The sequence below is a fragment of the Bombina bombina genome, chromosome 7 (assembly GCF_027579735.1).
Source record: "Bombina bombina isolate aBomBom1 chromosome 7, aBomBom1.pri, whole genome shotgun sequence".
Lineage (NCBI taxonomy): Eukaryota > Metazoa > Chordata > Amphibia > Anura > Bombinatoridae > Bombina > Bombina bombina.
The window spans coordinates 468,470,328-468,487,776 of NC_069505.1; the positions used below are offsets into that span (position 1 = coordinate 468,470,328).

Sequence of the window (17,449 nt, forward strand, 5' to 3'; positions counted from 1 at the left end):
AATAATCACTGCTCACCCTCGTGTTACTGTTTATATCATTAGATCGTACTGACGCAGATCTGTACGTATATCTGTTATATAATAATCACTGCTCACCCTCGTGTTACTGTTTATATCATTAGACAGCACTGACGCAGATCTGTACGTATATCTGTTATATAATAATCACTGCTCACCCTCGTGTTACTGTTTATATCATTAGACAGCACTGACGCAGATCTGTACGTATATCTGTTATATAATAATCACTGCTCACCCTTGTGTTACTGTTTATAGCATTAGACCGCACTGACGCAGATCTGTATTTACACTGCTCAAAAAAATAAAGGGAACACTAAAATAACACATCCTAGATCTGAATGAATAAAATATTCTAATTAAATACTTTGTTCTTTACATAGTTGAATGTGCTGACAACAAAATCACACAAAAATTAAAAAATGGAAATCAAAATTTTCAACCCATGGAGGTCTGGATTTGGAGTCACACTCAAAATTAAAGTGGAAAAACACACTACAGGCAGATCCAACTTTGATGTAATGTCCTTAAAACAAGTCAAAATGAGGCTCAGTAGTGTGTGTGGCCTCCACGTGCCTGTATGACCTCCCTACAACGCCTGTGCATGCTCCTGATGAGGTGGCGGATGGTCTCCTGAGGGATCTCCTCCCAGACCTGGACTAAAGCATCCACCAACTCCTGGACAGTCTGTGGTGCAAAGTGAAGTTGGTGGATGGATGCACTATCCTACACAGTTCACCCATCCCTACAGTCTCATATTATAGACGCCATTCAGTGAAAATCAAAGTGGGGCGACTGTTAGGGCATCTAGTCCAATGGTTTTAGAGTTGTATCTTCTCTTTTGTAGCCAAATAGATGCAAATAAAAATGAGCTTCTATGTGGTGGATCAAGCAGTCACTGTGTAGCATGTTGTAGAAAATGTTCATAGGTAAAATAAATACCAGAAGTGTGTAACAAGCCCATCTATTTGAGTTACAAATTAAATGTTCGCTCAACGTCTGTTTTCTGTTTACATCCAATGGCCGCCCGGACGTACCGTATATCTATTATATAATAATCACTGCTCACCCTTGTGTTACTGTTTATATCATTAGACAGCACTGACCCAAATCTGTACGTATATCTGTTATATAATAATCACTGCTCACCCTCGTGTTACTGTTTATATCATTATACCGTACTGACAAAGATCTGTACGTATATCTGTTATATAATAATCACTGCTCACCCTCGTGTTATTGTTTATATCATTAGACTGCACTGACGCAGATCTGTACGTATATCTGTTATATAATAATAACTGCTCACCCTCGTGTTACTGTTTATATCATTAGACAGCACTGACGCAGATCTGTACGTATATCTGTTATATAATAATCACTGCTCACCCTCGTGTTACTGTTTATATCATTAGACCGCACTGACGCAGATCTGTACGTATATCTGTTATATAATAACTGCTCACCCTCGTGTTACTGTTTATATCATTAGACCTTACTGACGCAGATCTGTACGTATATCTGTTATATAATAATCACTGCTCACCCTCGTGTTACTGTTTATATCATTAGACCGCACTGACGCAGATCTGTACGTATATCTGTTATATAATCACTGCTCACCCTCGTGTTACTGTTTATATCATTAGACCGTACTGACGCAGATGTGTACGTATATCTGTTATATAATAATCACTGCTCACCCTCGTGTTACTGTTTATATCATTAGACCTTACTGACGCAGATCTGTACGTATATCTGTTATATAATAATCACTGCTCACCCTCGTGTTACTGTTTATATCATTAGACCGCACTGACGCAGATCTGTACCGTATATTTGTTATATAATAATCACTGCTCACCCTCGTGTTACTGTTTATATCATTAGACAGCACTTACGCAGATCTGTACGTATATCTGTTATATAATAATCACTGCTCACCCTCATGTTACTGTTTATATCATTAGACAGCACTGACGCAGATCTGTACGTATATCTGTTATATAATAATCACTGCTCACCCTCGTGTTACTGTTTATAGCATTAGACCGCACTGACGCAGATCTGTATGTACACTGCTCAAAAAAATAAAGGGAACACTAAAATAACACATCCTAGATCTGAATGAATAAAATATTCTAATTAAATACTTTGTTCTTTACATAGTTGAATGTGCTGACAACAAAATCACACAAAAATTAAAAAATGGAAATCAAAATTTTCAACCCATGGAGGTCTGGATTTGGAGTCACACTCAAAATTAAAGTGGAAAAACACACTACAGGCAGATCCAACTTTGATGTAATGTCCTTAAAACAAGTCAAAATGAGGCTCAGTAGTGTGTGTGGCCTCCACGTGCCTGTATGACCTCCCTACAACGCCTGTGCCTTTCTCCTGATGAGGTGGCGGATGGTCTCCTGAGGGATCTCCTCCCAGACCTGGACTAAAGCATCCACCAACTCCTGGACAGTCTGTGGTGCAAAGTGAAGTTGGTGGATGGAGCGAGACATGATGTCCCAGATGTGCTCAATTGGATTCAGGTCTGGGGAACGGGAGGGCCAGTCCATAGCATCAATGCCTTCGTCTTGCAGGAACTGCTGACACACTCCAACCACATGAGGTCTAGCATTGTCTTGCATTAGGAGGAACCCAGGGCCAACCGCACCAGCATATGGTCTCACAAGGGGTCTGAGGATCTCATCTTGATACCTAATGGCAGTCAGGCTACCTCTGGCGAGCACATGGAGGGCTGTTCGGCCCCTCAAAGAAATGCCACCCCACACCATTACTGACCCACTGCCAAACTGGCCATGCTGGAGGATGTTGCAGGCAGCAGAACGTTCTCCACGGCGTTTCCAGACTGTCACGTCTGTCAAATGTGCTCAGTGTGCCCCTGCTTTCATCTGTGAAGAGCACAGGGCGCCAGTGGCGAATTTGCCAATCTTGGTGTTCTCTGGCAAATGTTAATCGTCCTGCACGGTGTTGGACTGTAAGCACAACCCCCACCTGTTGACGTTGGGTCCTCATACCACCCTCATGGAGTCTGTTTCTGACCGTTTGAGCAGACACATGCACATTTGTGGCCTGCTGGAGGTCATTTTGCAGGGCTCTGGCAGTGCTCCTCCTGTTCCTCCTTGCACAAAGGCGGAGGTAGCGGTCCTGCTGCTGGGTTGTTGCCCTCCTACGGCCTCCTCCACGTCTCCTGATGTACTGGCCTGTCTCCTGGTAGCGCCTCCATGCTCTGGACACTACGCTGACAGACACAGCAATCCTTCTTGCCACAGCTCGCACTGATGTGCCATCCTGGATGAGCTGCACTACCTGAGCCACTTGTGTGGGTTGTAGACTCCGTCTCATGCTACCACTAGAGTGCAAGCATCACCAGCATTCAAAAGTGACCATAACATCAGCCAAAAAGCATAGGAACTGAGAAGTGGTATGTGGTCACCACCTGCAGAACCACTCCTTTATTGGGGGTGTCTTGCTAATTGCCTATAATTTCCACCTGTTGTCTATCCCATTTGCACAACAGCATGTGAAATTGATTGCCACTCAGTGTTGCTTCCTAAGTGGACAGTTTGATTTCGCAGAAGTGTGATTGACTTGGAGATACATTGTGTTGTTTAAGTGTTCCCTTTATTTTTTTGAGAAGTGTATATCTGTTATATAATAATCACTGCTCACCCTCGTGTTACTGTTTATATCATTAGACCGTACTGACCCAGATCTGTACCGTATATCTGTTATATAATAATCACTGCTCACCCTTCGTGTTACTGTTTATATCATTAGACAGCACTGACGCAGATCTGTACCGTATATCTGTTATATAATAATCACTGCTCACCCTTCGTGTTACTGTTTATATCATTAGAGAGCACTGACGCAGATCTGTACCGTATATCTGTTATATAATAATCACTGCTCACCCTTCGTGTTACTGTTTATATCATTAGACAGCACTGACGCAGATCTGTACCGTATATCTGTTATATAATAATCACTGCTCACCCTTCGTGTTACTGTTTATATCATTAGAGAGCACTGACGCAGATCTGTACGTATATCTGTTATATAATAATCACTGCTCACCCTCGTGTTACTGTTTATATCATTGGACAGCACTGACCCAGATCTGTACCGTATATCTGTTATATAATAATCACTGCTCACCCTCGTGTTACTGTTTATATCATTAGACCGTACTGACCCAGATCTGTACCGTATATCTGTTATATAATAATCACTGCTCACCCTTCGTGTTACTGTTTATATCATTAGACAGCACTGACGCAGATCTGTACTGTATATCTGTTATATAATAATCACTGCTCACCCTCGTGTTACTGTTTATATCATTGGACCGTACTGACCCAGATCTGTACGTATAGCTGTTATATAATAATCACTGCTCACCCTCGTGTTACTGTTTATATCATTAGATCGTACTGACCCAGATCTGTACGTATATCTGTTATATAATAATCACTGCTCACCCTCGTGTTACTGTTTATATCATTAGACCGCACTGACCCAGATCTGTACGTATATCTGTTATATAATAATCACTGCTCACCCTCGTGTTACTGTTTATATCATTAGACCGCACTGGCGCAGATCTGTACTTATATCTGTTATATAATAATCACTGCTCACCCTCGTGTTACTGTTCATATCATTAGATCGTACTGACCCAGATCTGTACCGTATATCTGTTACTGACTCGGATAATGAAGAAAATGATATACAGGAGGTTACGATTTCATCAACCCTTGGTGCAGGTGAGCGATACTAACTATTATACGTAAAATTATTCCTATGTGCCTTTCTATAGCAAGTTATTTTGTTTAAGTTTTCAATGCTTTATTAAATGACAGTTGTACAACCCTAGTATGTACATGAGTGAAGCACTACATTTGTTCAATATCTGTCTGCGTAATACAGACTGAGTGTCCATGAAAATGAGATTAAAAGTAACAGAGTCCGCTTGCTGTATCTTCCTATTTGGCAGATTTGTCAAGTCTGTGCGGTGTTGGTTGAAAAAGAGTGAGACAATGACAGTATATAACATTCAATACAATAAATATTTGCCAATTGCAAAATGAGCTCAAAGCTTCTGTTCCCTTATAATTGGAATGTCTATCTTATAGATTCAATGTATCTATATGAGTCTTGTTCTGCACTAACATGGCTTCATGTATATCTATGGTCCCCTTCTGAATATCGTGATATAGTTCTAGATGCATTAATGTGTCTACCTGCTGCCTCCATTCGTCTGTATCTATATGAGTCTTGTTCTGCACTAACATGGCTTCATGTATATCTATGGTCCCTTTCTGAATATGGTGATATAGTTCTAGATACATTGTGTCTACCTGCTGCCTCCATTCGTCTGTATCTGTATGAGTCTTGTTCTGCACTAACATGGCTTCATGTATATCTATGGTCCCCTTCTGAATATGGTGATATAGTTCTAGATGCATTAATGTGTCTACCTGCTGCCTCCATTCGTCTGTATCTATATGAGTCTTGTTTTGCACTAACATGGCTTCATGTATATCTATGGTCCCCTTCTGAATATGGTGATATAGTTCTAGATGCATTAATGTGTATACCTGCTGCCTCCATTCGTCTGTATCTATATGTGTCTTGTTCTGCACTAACATGGCTTCATGTATATCTATGGTCCCCTTCTGAATATGGTGATATAGTTCTAGATGCATTAATGTGTCTACCTGCTGCCTCCATTCATCTATAGTTGGCACTGTCTGTGATTTCCAGTCCTTAGGTATTAGAAGCTTGGCACTAATTAACATAAGCTACATTAAGGCTTTGTAGACCTTATTTTCAATTTTGGGGAGAGAGATGTATAGGAGCGTTTTGGGATCGTTTGGTATAGGCTTTCCTATTGTTCTGGTAATGTGTGTAATAATCTCTATCCAGAATTTGTCCAGTTTGGGGCATTCCCACCATGTGTGTGTGTGGGAGTTCTATCTCCCCTGCATTTCCTTCAGCATTTCCCATTAGTTGTTTTGTACATGTGTTGTAATCTACTAAGAGTGAGATACCACCTAGAGAGGAATTTATAGCTGGATTCCTGCACTCTAGCAGATATGGAGGCTTTTTTTGTGAACATGAATGCTGCTTGCTAGTCCTTTGGTGAAATATCTGTATTCAACTCCCTTTCCCATGTTTTGGTGTAGGAGTGGAGTGTGAGTGGGTTTTCCAATAACAAGATTGTGTATAGAATTGATATTGTGTGCCTTGTGGGTGTTTCTTTTACACATAAAGTTTCAAAGGGCGTCAGTTGTCTAGTAAGGTGACCTTTATGTTGGTGTGTGGCCAGGTAATGATTGAGTTGGGCATAAGAAAACCAATTTATTTGTCTACTGCCTAATTTTTCCTGGATGTCTTCTAACAGCTTCAATTTGTAATCCTTTGTGAGAGTGAGAAAAATCCTATCTTTTATGTGCGTCCTTCTATCTTGTTTTGTCTCTGTGATATTCCAGGGTAGTGTGGGGTTATTAAATATAGGTGTCAGGGGGGAAAAAATCAGAGGTTATGTTCGGTGACGTGTTTAGAATCTTGTCCCACTTATTGTAGAAATCTTACAGTAAGGGGTATGTCAATGCTGTTTTGTGTCTATATTTCGAATGAAGCCATGCAGTTGTCCCTGCGTTATCGATTTCCAGTATTGCACGGTCTAGTTTCACCCATTCTTTGCTTGGGTCATTCTGGCACCACTCTAATAGTCTCTGTAAGGTGATTGCTTGTTTATAAGCTACTAGATTTGGTACTCCCAGGTTTTTATTTTTTTACAAACTTCAAACTAAATTTATTTCCTTCCTAAGATAGGGAGAGTCCACGGCTTCATTCCTTACTGTTGGGAAATACAACACCTGGCCACCAGAAGGGGGCAAAGACACCCCAGCCAAAAGCTTAAATATCCCTCTTCCTCATTACCCCAGTTATTCTTTGCCTTTCATCATATTAGGAGGTGGCAGAGAAGTGTAATGAGATTCGGAGAGTCCTGAAAAAGGGTATCTGCCCTTCGAGATAGGACTGGAGTTTTCAGTAGTTATGTCAACCTCTCAGTGAGAGTCTGGAGATGCAGGGAAAGTTTTTCTGCGAAACCATCCAGACTACTGCTAACAGCTCCTAAATAATCAGTGTTGAAGAGTTTCACTGCCTGCTTTCTCTCACTCAAGTCCATGTCAGGAGTGCTGCTATAAGACTGTCACACTTGAGAGGCTGTGTTCTGTTCCACAGCATGGATCCTGGAGGTAAGATTGTTTCAATTTTTACACATAAAACGCTACAACAGGATCACAGTGTGGCTCCTTTATACCTTGATAAGATCCATGGTTAATATCCTCTGAAGGGGGTTTATTGAACAGTTGGGGTTAATTAATCAGTGTATTAATTATTTACATGCTGCTTTGTGTGATTGTTTTCCTTGGCTGATAGACTTTTCGTTTTTGAAAGTGTTGCACAGTTCCTATTACTTGCTGTACTTGTAATAACAGGGAAGTACTGTCTTGCACTCCATGTGACCGGGAGTGGTCTATGTTCATTTCCTCCATTCCGGCTGAGACTTAAACCTGGGGATAGCGTTTCTTCTGTCTGGGTCTAGGAGGTGGTGAGACAAGCCTGCTAAGGCTTTTAGTCCCTCTGAGTCATCTACCTCTCAGGACTCGGCGTCCCGTGAGATAACTACCCTTGCTACATTATCCACTCCACATGCAGTTCCCCGTAGCACATATAATCCTCCATCCGGAGGGGTCCTTCTTCCTGCAGACTTTGCCGCGCAGTTACTAACGGTGGTGTCTGCGGCCCTTAATGCATTACCTAGCTCTAACAAACGCAAGAGAAAGGTTAAACAAAGCTCTCCTGACACAGAGTCATCTAAATATTTATCAGATTTAGCTATTATGTCCCAGTTATCCAATGATGAGTTAACCTCTGTAGCTTCAGAGGGTAAACTTTCTGGGTCGGAGTCCTTAGCGTCTAAGCCTCCTGCTGCGGAGGAACCGTCCTTTAGATTTAAAATTGAGCACTTACATTTTTTATTAAAGTAGGTTCTGTCTACGTTAGAGGTTCCAGAGGCTGCGCTGCCTGAAGAACCTATGATACCTAAGTTAGACAGTTTACGAAGACAGGAAAGTTCCTTTAACTTTTCCTGTGCCGGTTAAGATGGTGAACATTATTAAGAACGAATAGGAAAGAATTGGTTCTTCCTTTTCCCCCTCGTCTACTTTTAAAAAGTTGTTCCCGGTCCCAGACTCTCAACTGGATTTGTGGGACTCCATTCCTAAGGTGGATGGTGCTATCTCTACGCTTGCTAAACTTACTACTATGCCTCTTGAGGATAGTTCTTCGTACAGAGAGCAGATTGATAAGAAACTGTAAACCTTTCTGAGAAATGTTTCAACATACAGGATTTTTGTTTCAACCGGCGGTTGCAGTTGCCGCGTTTGCAGTAGTGTCTACCTACTGGTGCAACTTTTTCGGAACTCCTTGAAGTGGAGTCTCCCCTCATGGATTTTATTCACGACAGAATTAAAGCTCTGAGAATTGCTAATTCTTTTATCTGTGATGCGAAAATGCAAATTATTTGCCTAAATGCAAAGGCCTCTGGCTTTGCGGTCCTAGCCCACCGGGCTCTCTGGTTGAAGTCTTGGTCTGCGGATATGACTTCTAAGTCCAGGCTCCTTTCTCTTCCCTTCAAGGGAAAGATTTTATTTGGTCCAGGCCTGGACTCCATTATTTCTACGGTTACCGGAGGCATGGGTGCCTTCCTACCGCAAGATAAGAAGAACAAGTCTAAGGGACGACAATCTTCTAATTTTTGTTCTGACAAATCCCAGCGACAACAATTCTCCTCCAAGCCCGAGCAACCCAAGAGTACTTGGAAGCTGGCTCAGTCCTGGAATAAATCCAAGCAGAACAAGAAGCCTGCCGAAAACAAATCAGCATGAAGGGGCAGCCCCTGATCGGATCATGTAGGGGGTAGACTGTCTCTTTTTTCAGACGCCTGGGTGAAGGACATACAGGATCCGTGGGTCCTGGAGGTGGTATCTCAGGGATACAAGATAGGCTTCAAATCTCATCCGCCAAAGGGCAGATTCCGTCTCTCGAATCTGTCTACCAGACCAGAAAAGAGGGATGCCTATCTAGGTTGCATTCAGGATCTATACTCCTTAGGAGTTGTTCTCCCGGTGCTTATCGAAGAAAGAGGTTTGGGGTTTTATTCAAACCTTTTCATGGTCCCAAAGAAGGAGGAAACTTTCCGCCCAATTCTGGACCTAATGTGCTTAAACAAAATTTCTCAGTGTCCCTTCCTTCAAGATGGAGACGATAAGGTCCATCCTTCCTTTAATTCAGGAAGGCCAGTTTATGACCACTATAGATCTGAAGGACGCTTACCTTCATGTTCCAATCCACAGGGAACACTTTCAGTTCCTGAGGTTTGCATTCCTGGACCAGCACTTCCAGTTCATTGGCCTAGCTACTGCTCCAAGAATCTTTACGAATCTGGGGGTTCTTCTAGGATATTGCAGTAGCCCCATACTTGGATGATATTCTGGTGCAAGCACCATCCTTTTGTTTTGAGTACCTTCTCAGCCTTCTTCGATCACATGGATGGATCCCAAGTACCAGGGTGGAATTTGTGGGTACTATAATAGACTCCATATCCATGAGGATATTTCTAACAGACCAGAGACGTTGCAAGCTAATTCCTCCTTGAGTTCCTCTGTGGCTCAGTGTATGGAGGTGATTGGTCTCATGGTGTCCTGCATGGACAGCATTCCTTTTGCCAGGTTCTGTCTCAGACCTTTACAACTGTGCATGCTGGGGCAGTGGAACGGCGATCATTCAGATCTGTCTCAACAGATTGTATTAGACAGCCGGTCAAAAGAATCACTCTCTTGGTGGCTCTGTCCAGATCATCTGTCCCGAGGGACATGCTTCTTAAGACCATCCTAGGAGATTGTTACTACGGACGAAAGCGTATCTGGATGGGGAGCTGTTTGGGGTTCCAGGAAGGAACGGGTTGTGGACTCAGGAGGAGTCCTCCCTCCTGATCAATATTTTGGAACTACAGGCAATCTTCAAGGCCTTGAAGGCTTGGCCACTTCTGAGTTCGTCCCAGTTTATAAGACTCCAATCAGACAATAGAACCTTGGGGCTTACATCAACCATCGGGGGGAACGAGAAGTTCCTTGGCGATGAAGGAAGTATCTCAGATTCTGGAGTGGACTGAGTTCCACAGCTGTTCGCTGTCATCGATCCACATTCCGGGTGTGGACAACTGGGAGGCAGATTTTCTCAGCAGGCAATCCTTCCACCCAGGGAAATGTTCTCTCCATCCCGAGGTGTTTGCAGAGATATGCAGCAAGTGGGGGACGCTGGAAATAGATCTCATGGCGTCCCGTCTCTATACCAAGCTACTCAGTTATGGGTTGAGGGATCCCCAAGCAGATCTAATAGATGCATTAGCAATGCCCTGGAGGTTCAATCTCATATATCTTTTTTTCTCCATTACCGCTTCTTTCTCGAATGGTGGCCCGCATCAAGCAGGAGCGGGTATCAGTAATCCTGATTGCTCCATCGTGGCCACGAAGGACGTGTTTTGCGGATCTAGTGGGGATGTCCTCATCTCCTCCATGGAAGTTAACTTGTCACAGAGACCTGCTGATACAAGGTCTCTGAGGCTGACTGCGTGGAGACTGAGCGCTTAGTCTTAGCCAAGAGAGGTTTCTCTGAGAGTGTCATTGATGCTCTTATTCAAGCTCATAAACCATTTACTCAGCGTATCTACCACAAGGTGTGGAGGACCTACTTATTCTGGTGTGAAGATCGTGGTTTTTCCTTGCACAGAGTTAAGGTTGATCTTATCTTTTCTCCAGGATGGGCTGGAGAAGGGCCTTTCTGCTAGTTCCCTGAGGGGACAGATTTCGGTCCTGTCGGTTTTATTGCACAAGAGATTGGCTGAGCTTCCAGATGTGCAGTCTTTTGTTAAGGCTCTGATTAGGATCAGACCTGTGTTTAGATCTGGGGCTCCTCCTTGGAGCCTAAATCTTGTTCTTCGAGTTTTGCAACAGGTTCTGTTTGAGTCTCTGCATTCCGTTAACATTAAATTGATATCTTGGAAGGTTCTCTTTTTATTGGCTATTGCCTCTGCACGCAGAGTCTCTGCTTTTCAATGTGAGCCCCCTTATCTGATTTTTCATGCAGATAAGGCAGTTTTACATACTAAATTATGTTTTCTTCCTAAGGTTGTGTCAGATCGCAACATCAATCAGGAGATTGTGGTTCCTTACTTGTGTCCTAATCCTTCTTCATTGAAGGAACGCTTACTTCACAATTTGGATGTGGTTCGCACCTTGAAGTTCTATCTTCAGGCTACTAAGGAGTTTATATAATCTTCCTCTTTGTTTATTCAGGGAAGCGTAAGGGGCAGAAGGCTACTTTGACTTCCCTATCTTTTTGGTTAAGGAGTGTCATCGGCTTAGCTTACAAGACAGCGGGACATCGTCCTCCTGAGAGGATAACGGCTCATTCTACTAGAGGAGTGGCTTCCTCTTGGGCCTTTAAGAACGAGGCCTCTATGGATCAGATTTGTAAGGCGGCTACCTGGTCCTCCTTACATACTTTTTCAAAATTTTACAAGTTTGATGTTTTTGCTTCGGCTGAAGCAGCTTTCGGGAGAAAAGTTTTGCAGGCAGTGGTGCCTCAGAATAGGGTCCGCCTCTTCCTTTTTGTTCCCTCCTGTTATTCATTCAGTGTCCTCTAGAGCTTGGGTATAGTTTTCCCAACAGTAAGGAATGAAGCCAGGGACTCTCCCTATCTTAGGAAGGAAAACATAATTTTTCCACAACCCTGCACGTTTTTTTCTTGTCTATGGGCGTTCCCCTATTATTTATTTTATTCTTCTGGCACCATTTATACCCTAATGTTTCTCCTACTTTTCCTTGTTCCCTCGGCAAAATGACTGGGGTAATGAGGGAGGGATATTTAAGCCTTTGGCTGGGGTGTCTTTGCCTCCTCCTGGTGGCCAGGTGTTGTATTTCCCAACAGTAAGGAATGAAGCCGTGGACTCTCCCTATCCGGAAGGAAAGGAATTTATCTGGTAAGCTTAAATTATGTTTTTTGTTTTTTAAATATTTGTTTTTGGCTATATAAACCACCTCCTGTACTAAAAATATAAATACAGCAAATCTATGTATACAAGAGTCAGCAAGTGACAATCAAGTTCCCGGTGGTGAGTGGAAGAGAGAGAGCTATTGAAATGGAAAATATTGTTACCTAAGTACTATCTATTGTGTACAGAAATGGAGATAAGTTGAGGAGGCCTTTGAGTATAGAGCTATCGATAAGATTAGGAGATTTATGGGCATGTTCTTGAGAACAGTGCTATTTTATTTACAAAAATAAACTATTTTCTAAATTTCTATTTTAGCCAGCTGGACCTGTTTCACGAGTAAGGGTGCAATAAACCATACCTTATATACAACAGCATTAACCCCTTCCTTTATTTTTTACATCGGTTTACTGAGATTCATAGTATTTTTTTATTATTTTTCCATGTAAAGGGGAAATTGAGTATTTGTGTCTAACCACAAAGTGGCCTTTTTACGGTTATTTTTGTAGAAAAATCTGCCTTGCAAAATGGGTAGAATCCAATTTATTATCAGTAAATGGGCCCAAGATTGTAAGATTTGTTTGTATATAATATTTGAGCTATTATAAATATTAATGCATATTGTGATTAACAATTTAATACACGTGTTATCACACATTATACAACCAAAACTTATTCCTACTGTATTTCTTTTCAACAGGTTTATTCATGGGCAGAAATACGCTTGCTGATGTTCCGATTTCCCTCAGTCAACCATCTCTTGAGAATAAATGCTATTCTCAGGAATCCAATCAAATTACCCCAAATGCACCAATGAAAAGTCTAGCGGCTGTTCATGTGAACGAATATAGTCAAGGACATGCAAAAGCACAGGATCTTCAAGTAAACTTGTTAGCAAAACATTTTGCGAACAGTAAAGATGGTGAAACTGTAGAGGGTAATTCGTCTTACAAGCCCGGGCATTACACAAGTCAGAAGTCAAACCTGTTAAGACGTCAGAAGTATCGTAGGACAGGAAAAAAAATTGTTTGCTCTGACTGCGGGAAATGTTTTGTTAAATCTGAACTTATTCGGCATCAACGGACTCACACAGGAGAAAAACCCTATAAATGTTCTGACTGTGGGAAATGTTTCACCCGTAATTCAAATCTTAATTCCCATAGGAAGATTCATACAGGAGAAAAATCGTATGAAAAATCCTATCCATGTTTAGACTGCGGCAAATGTTTTGTGAGTAGTTATGGGCTTCTTATACATACACGAACGCACACGGGGGAGAAGCCATTTTCATGCTCTGAATGTGGGAAATGTTTTGTCAGCAATTCTGAGCTTGTTAAACATAAGAGAACACACACAGGGGAAAAGCCATTTGCATGTACTGAATGCGAGAAATGTTTTGCCAGCCATTCGGGGCTCGTTATTCATAAACGATCGCACACAGGAGAAAAACCCTTTGTGTGTTCAGATTGTGGGAAATGTTTTGCCAGCAATTCAGTGCTTGTAATTCATAAGCGATCACACACAGGAGAAAAGCCATTTACATGTGCGGATTGTGGGAAATGTTTTGCCAGTAACTCGGTGCTTGTCATCCATAAAATAACTCACACGGGAGAAAAACCATTTACGTGTTCAGACTGTGGAAAACGTTTCACGCAGAAGGCAAGTCTATTTAAACATCAGAGATTTCATATGGCGGAAAAACCATCATCTGCCTTCGGAACATGAGAACTATTTTGTTAGCTATTCAGGACTCGAACACAAGAGGTTACCCTGGACAGAAGCCATTTGTACACTCAAACTAGGAAACACCTGGATTTCAACACCAAGCCAACAATAAAAGCTATTTATGTATAGCTAGATATAAAATACTTTAAAACAATTTAATCATTAAGAACCAAGACCAAAAATTTTACCAATTGAGTATATGGTCACTTTTAAATGAGAACTTCTGGGTCTGGGCAACTTCTCAAAAATTCTTGTGGATTAAGATAAAAGGTGACAGAAACACAACTACAGTTCGTAACAAACATAGTAGATGAGCTTGAAAGAAGACAGAAGTGCATTGAGCTTAACCTATACAGATCTTCATTGATTTACACTAGAAGTTGATAATTGAGCTTACATTAATACAATTAGAAGCATATTTAACTCAAGCAATCAAAACCCTAAATTCTGTTTCTAGCCATAAAAGTATCTGTTTTTGGCATTCACTACCTCCTCAGGTAATGAGTTCCACAATTTTATTGCTCTTACAGTGAAAAATGTTTAAGTTGCTGGAGATTAAATCTCCTTTCCTCCAGCCTTAAATTGTGACCTCTTGTCACAAACTATTTTCTTGGAATAAACAGAGCTTCTGCCATCTCTGTATATGGGCCTTGAATATATTTATATAAAGTAATCATGTCACCTCTCAAGTGCCTTTTTTCTAGAGAAAACAGACCCAGTTTGGCTAATGTCCCATAGTTTAAATCCTCCATTCCCTTATTGGTTTTGTAGCCCTTCTCTGATTTTTTTTCTAATTCTGCAATATCGCTTTTAAATATTGTTCCCCAGAACTGCACTCCATACACAAGGTGAGGTGTTACCTGGGATTAATATAGTGACAGCTTTCCTCCCTTGAATCAATGACTCTCTCAATACATCCTAGTATCTTTATTAGCCTTATTAGCCTTAGAAACCGCTTCCTTGCATTGTGCACCCATCTTTAGCTTGTTATCTATTACTACTCATAAATTCCTTTCCTCCTCTGTTTGGCTAAGCCTTGTCCCATTTAAATAATAAATTGCCATATTTTTACTTCCAAAATGAAGAACCTTACATTTTCCCATATTAAATCTCATTTACCATTTATCAGCCCATTCTTCTAATTGTTGTAAATCCCCTTGTAAAGCAATTACATCCTACACTGATATAATCACCTTACACAATGTTATATCATCTGCAAAAGTAGAGATCTTGCTATTTAATCCTTAATATGTCATTAATTAAAAATATATTTAAAAGAACAGGGCCCAGTACTGATCCTTAGGGGACTGCACTAATTACTTTCTTCCAATCTGAGTACAATCCATTTAATACAACACATTGCTCCCTATCTTGTATCCAGTTAGTTGAAAATGTTAGCTCATGGATAAATAGCTGGATAAAAGATTTCCAGTCCCTTTATTTCTGTACAATAACCTCAATGTGTTCCTTTCTTAAGATGGTATCACAATAGAAAGTTTTACCATCAGTGCAAGGTCACACAGGCAGGTTTGTTTCTAGTGGTAGGCCCATTGGTAAAAATGCACCAATCAATGCTGAGTAAAGTGGATGCATTGGTAAACAGAAGACATTGTAGGCAGCAAAGCTTTCCATTCACGTCACTTATGTGGTTAGCTTCTATCATTGGAAAAGATTGTAGTATCTTAGAGAGCAGAGACTTGGTATATTGTATCTCTGTGCCGCTGTTGGTAAATACCTTGAATTGTAGTTCCACTTCTGTCACCTTTTGTCATTGTCATAAATGAGACAACCCATTCTAACCTACCCTATAAGTTTATCGAGTCTACTTTGGAGACAATCATTACGCACTTTTGCACAACCTTTCTGATTGACATTGGACATCATCAGAACCTGTTTCAAGTTATTTTCCAACTGTAAAAAATGGCTTGGTTTTTGTATCATTTTAAAGATGTTAGTTGCAGATGAAAGAAAAAAAAATGTATACTCGGTGGGGCTGAGAGGGAGAGCCGCTATATAACCTATGTAAAGTAAAAATTCTCCGCAAAAAAAAAGGCTGCAACCTAAATTATTAATTTAAATGTAAATTCTAAATATTAAAATATAAATAAAGAGACTACAAGACAAGATCTTCAGAGCTGCTGAACTATATGTGTATGTCTTTATAAATGTACAGAAAAACAGTATGTCATGTTTTTTACAGCAGAAGATATTCAGCTTTTTATTGATTTGTTGGGTTTTATTTATATACAAAAGATCTTCAGTAAACTTTCTCTGTCTGTTTATCAAGCCTATGCCGGCATTGGAAACATTGTTATGCACTTTTGCACCTTTATGAATTATAGATATTATCAGAACCTGTTTCAAGTTATTTTTCCAACCTCAGAAAATGGCTTTGTTTCTTTTAAAGATGTTAATTACAAAGATTAAAATAAATATATATGATCATGTATACTCGGAGCGCTAACCTTTTGTGTAAAAGTGAGGGAGGAAAAGCTCTCAGAAATGCACACAAAATTAAATAAAATATGATTTTTATTTTTATCAAAAATAGCAAATAATTATACAATAATCAATGTATAAAAAGCAATAAAAATTCATTACAAAATAAATAAATAAAATAAAAAATATGTTTAGAATTTTTTTTATTTTATATGAAGAAAAAAAATAATGAAAAATAAAGATGGAGACTTAATTATTAATTTAAATGAAAATCCTATACATTAAAATAATATATAAATGAATATAAAGATCACAAGACAAGAGTTTTAGAGTTGCTCTACCATCTGTGTGCATTGTTTTAATAAACTTACAGAAAAAACATACATCATGTTTGTTTTGTGGGGGGGGTTTTTACAGAGGAAATTCTGCTTTCTATTGTTTATACTCCATATGCAGACAATATTCAGTAATAAAGAAATTATATTTAATATGTTGTGGCATTTTGTACATTACTAAACTGGGCTTTTTCTAGGCACTTTTTACCTTGTATAAAGGCGTTTGTGACGGCTTGTGTAACAGTATACATGAACATGGTTGTTTGATCGTTATTTACACGTAGATGGTGCTATATTCTGATAACTTGACTTATTCCTCCGACATATTCACACATGCTCAGTTTTTTTATGAAGAATAAAATCTAATGTGTCAAACCTATCTTTCTATATCAGGAAAAAAAGGTAAACTCTACAAATGTATAAACTTTTATAAAGTATGTCCTACATCAGTGTCACGTTAATTACATGTCTAATTCACCTAGTAATGAGATTATGCAAAACACCAATCAAATGATCAGGTTAATCAGTTTCAAGACAGATCTCACTATGGTTGATAATTTGTGTTATTGTGTAGAATAAGATGGGCACCACAGGAGTGTGAGGGGTTCAACCTCATATTGAGCCTTTAATAGTATGGGTGAGATGGGTTCAGCCTGTTAAGGGGAATTAGGCCAGTGTGCCATGGTAAAATAAGTGATCTACTAAGGGATAGAGCCCAGATCACTTATAAGGTCCTCAACTCCTTAATTACAGCAGCAAATAGATTTTATTCAGGGATTGAGGG

General features: G+C 40.2%; 1 protein-coding gene across 1 annotated transcript in view; it reads left to right on the forward strand.

Annotated features, from left to right (window-relative positions):
• LOC128666746 (oocyte zinc finger protein XlCOF22) overlaps positions 1–16,818 on the forward strand; it is a 36,018-nt gene extending 19,200 nt beyond the window's left edge. The window contains exons 8-9 of the mRNA XM_053721508.1: positions 4,704–4,802; positions 12,867–16,818. Of these exons, the coding sequence (XP_053577483.1) occupies positions 4,704–4,802; positions 12,867–13,891 (1,124 nt within the window). The 3' untranslated portion in view covers positions 13,892–16,818. The remainder of the gene's footprint in view (positions 1–4,703; positions 4,803–12,866) is intronic.
• Positions 16,819–17,449: the final 631 nt, after the last annotated feature.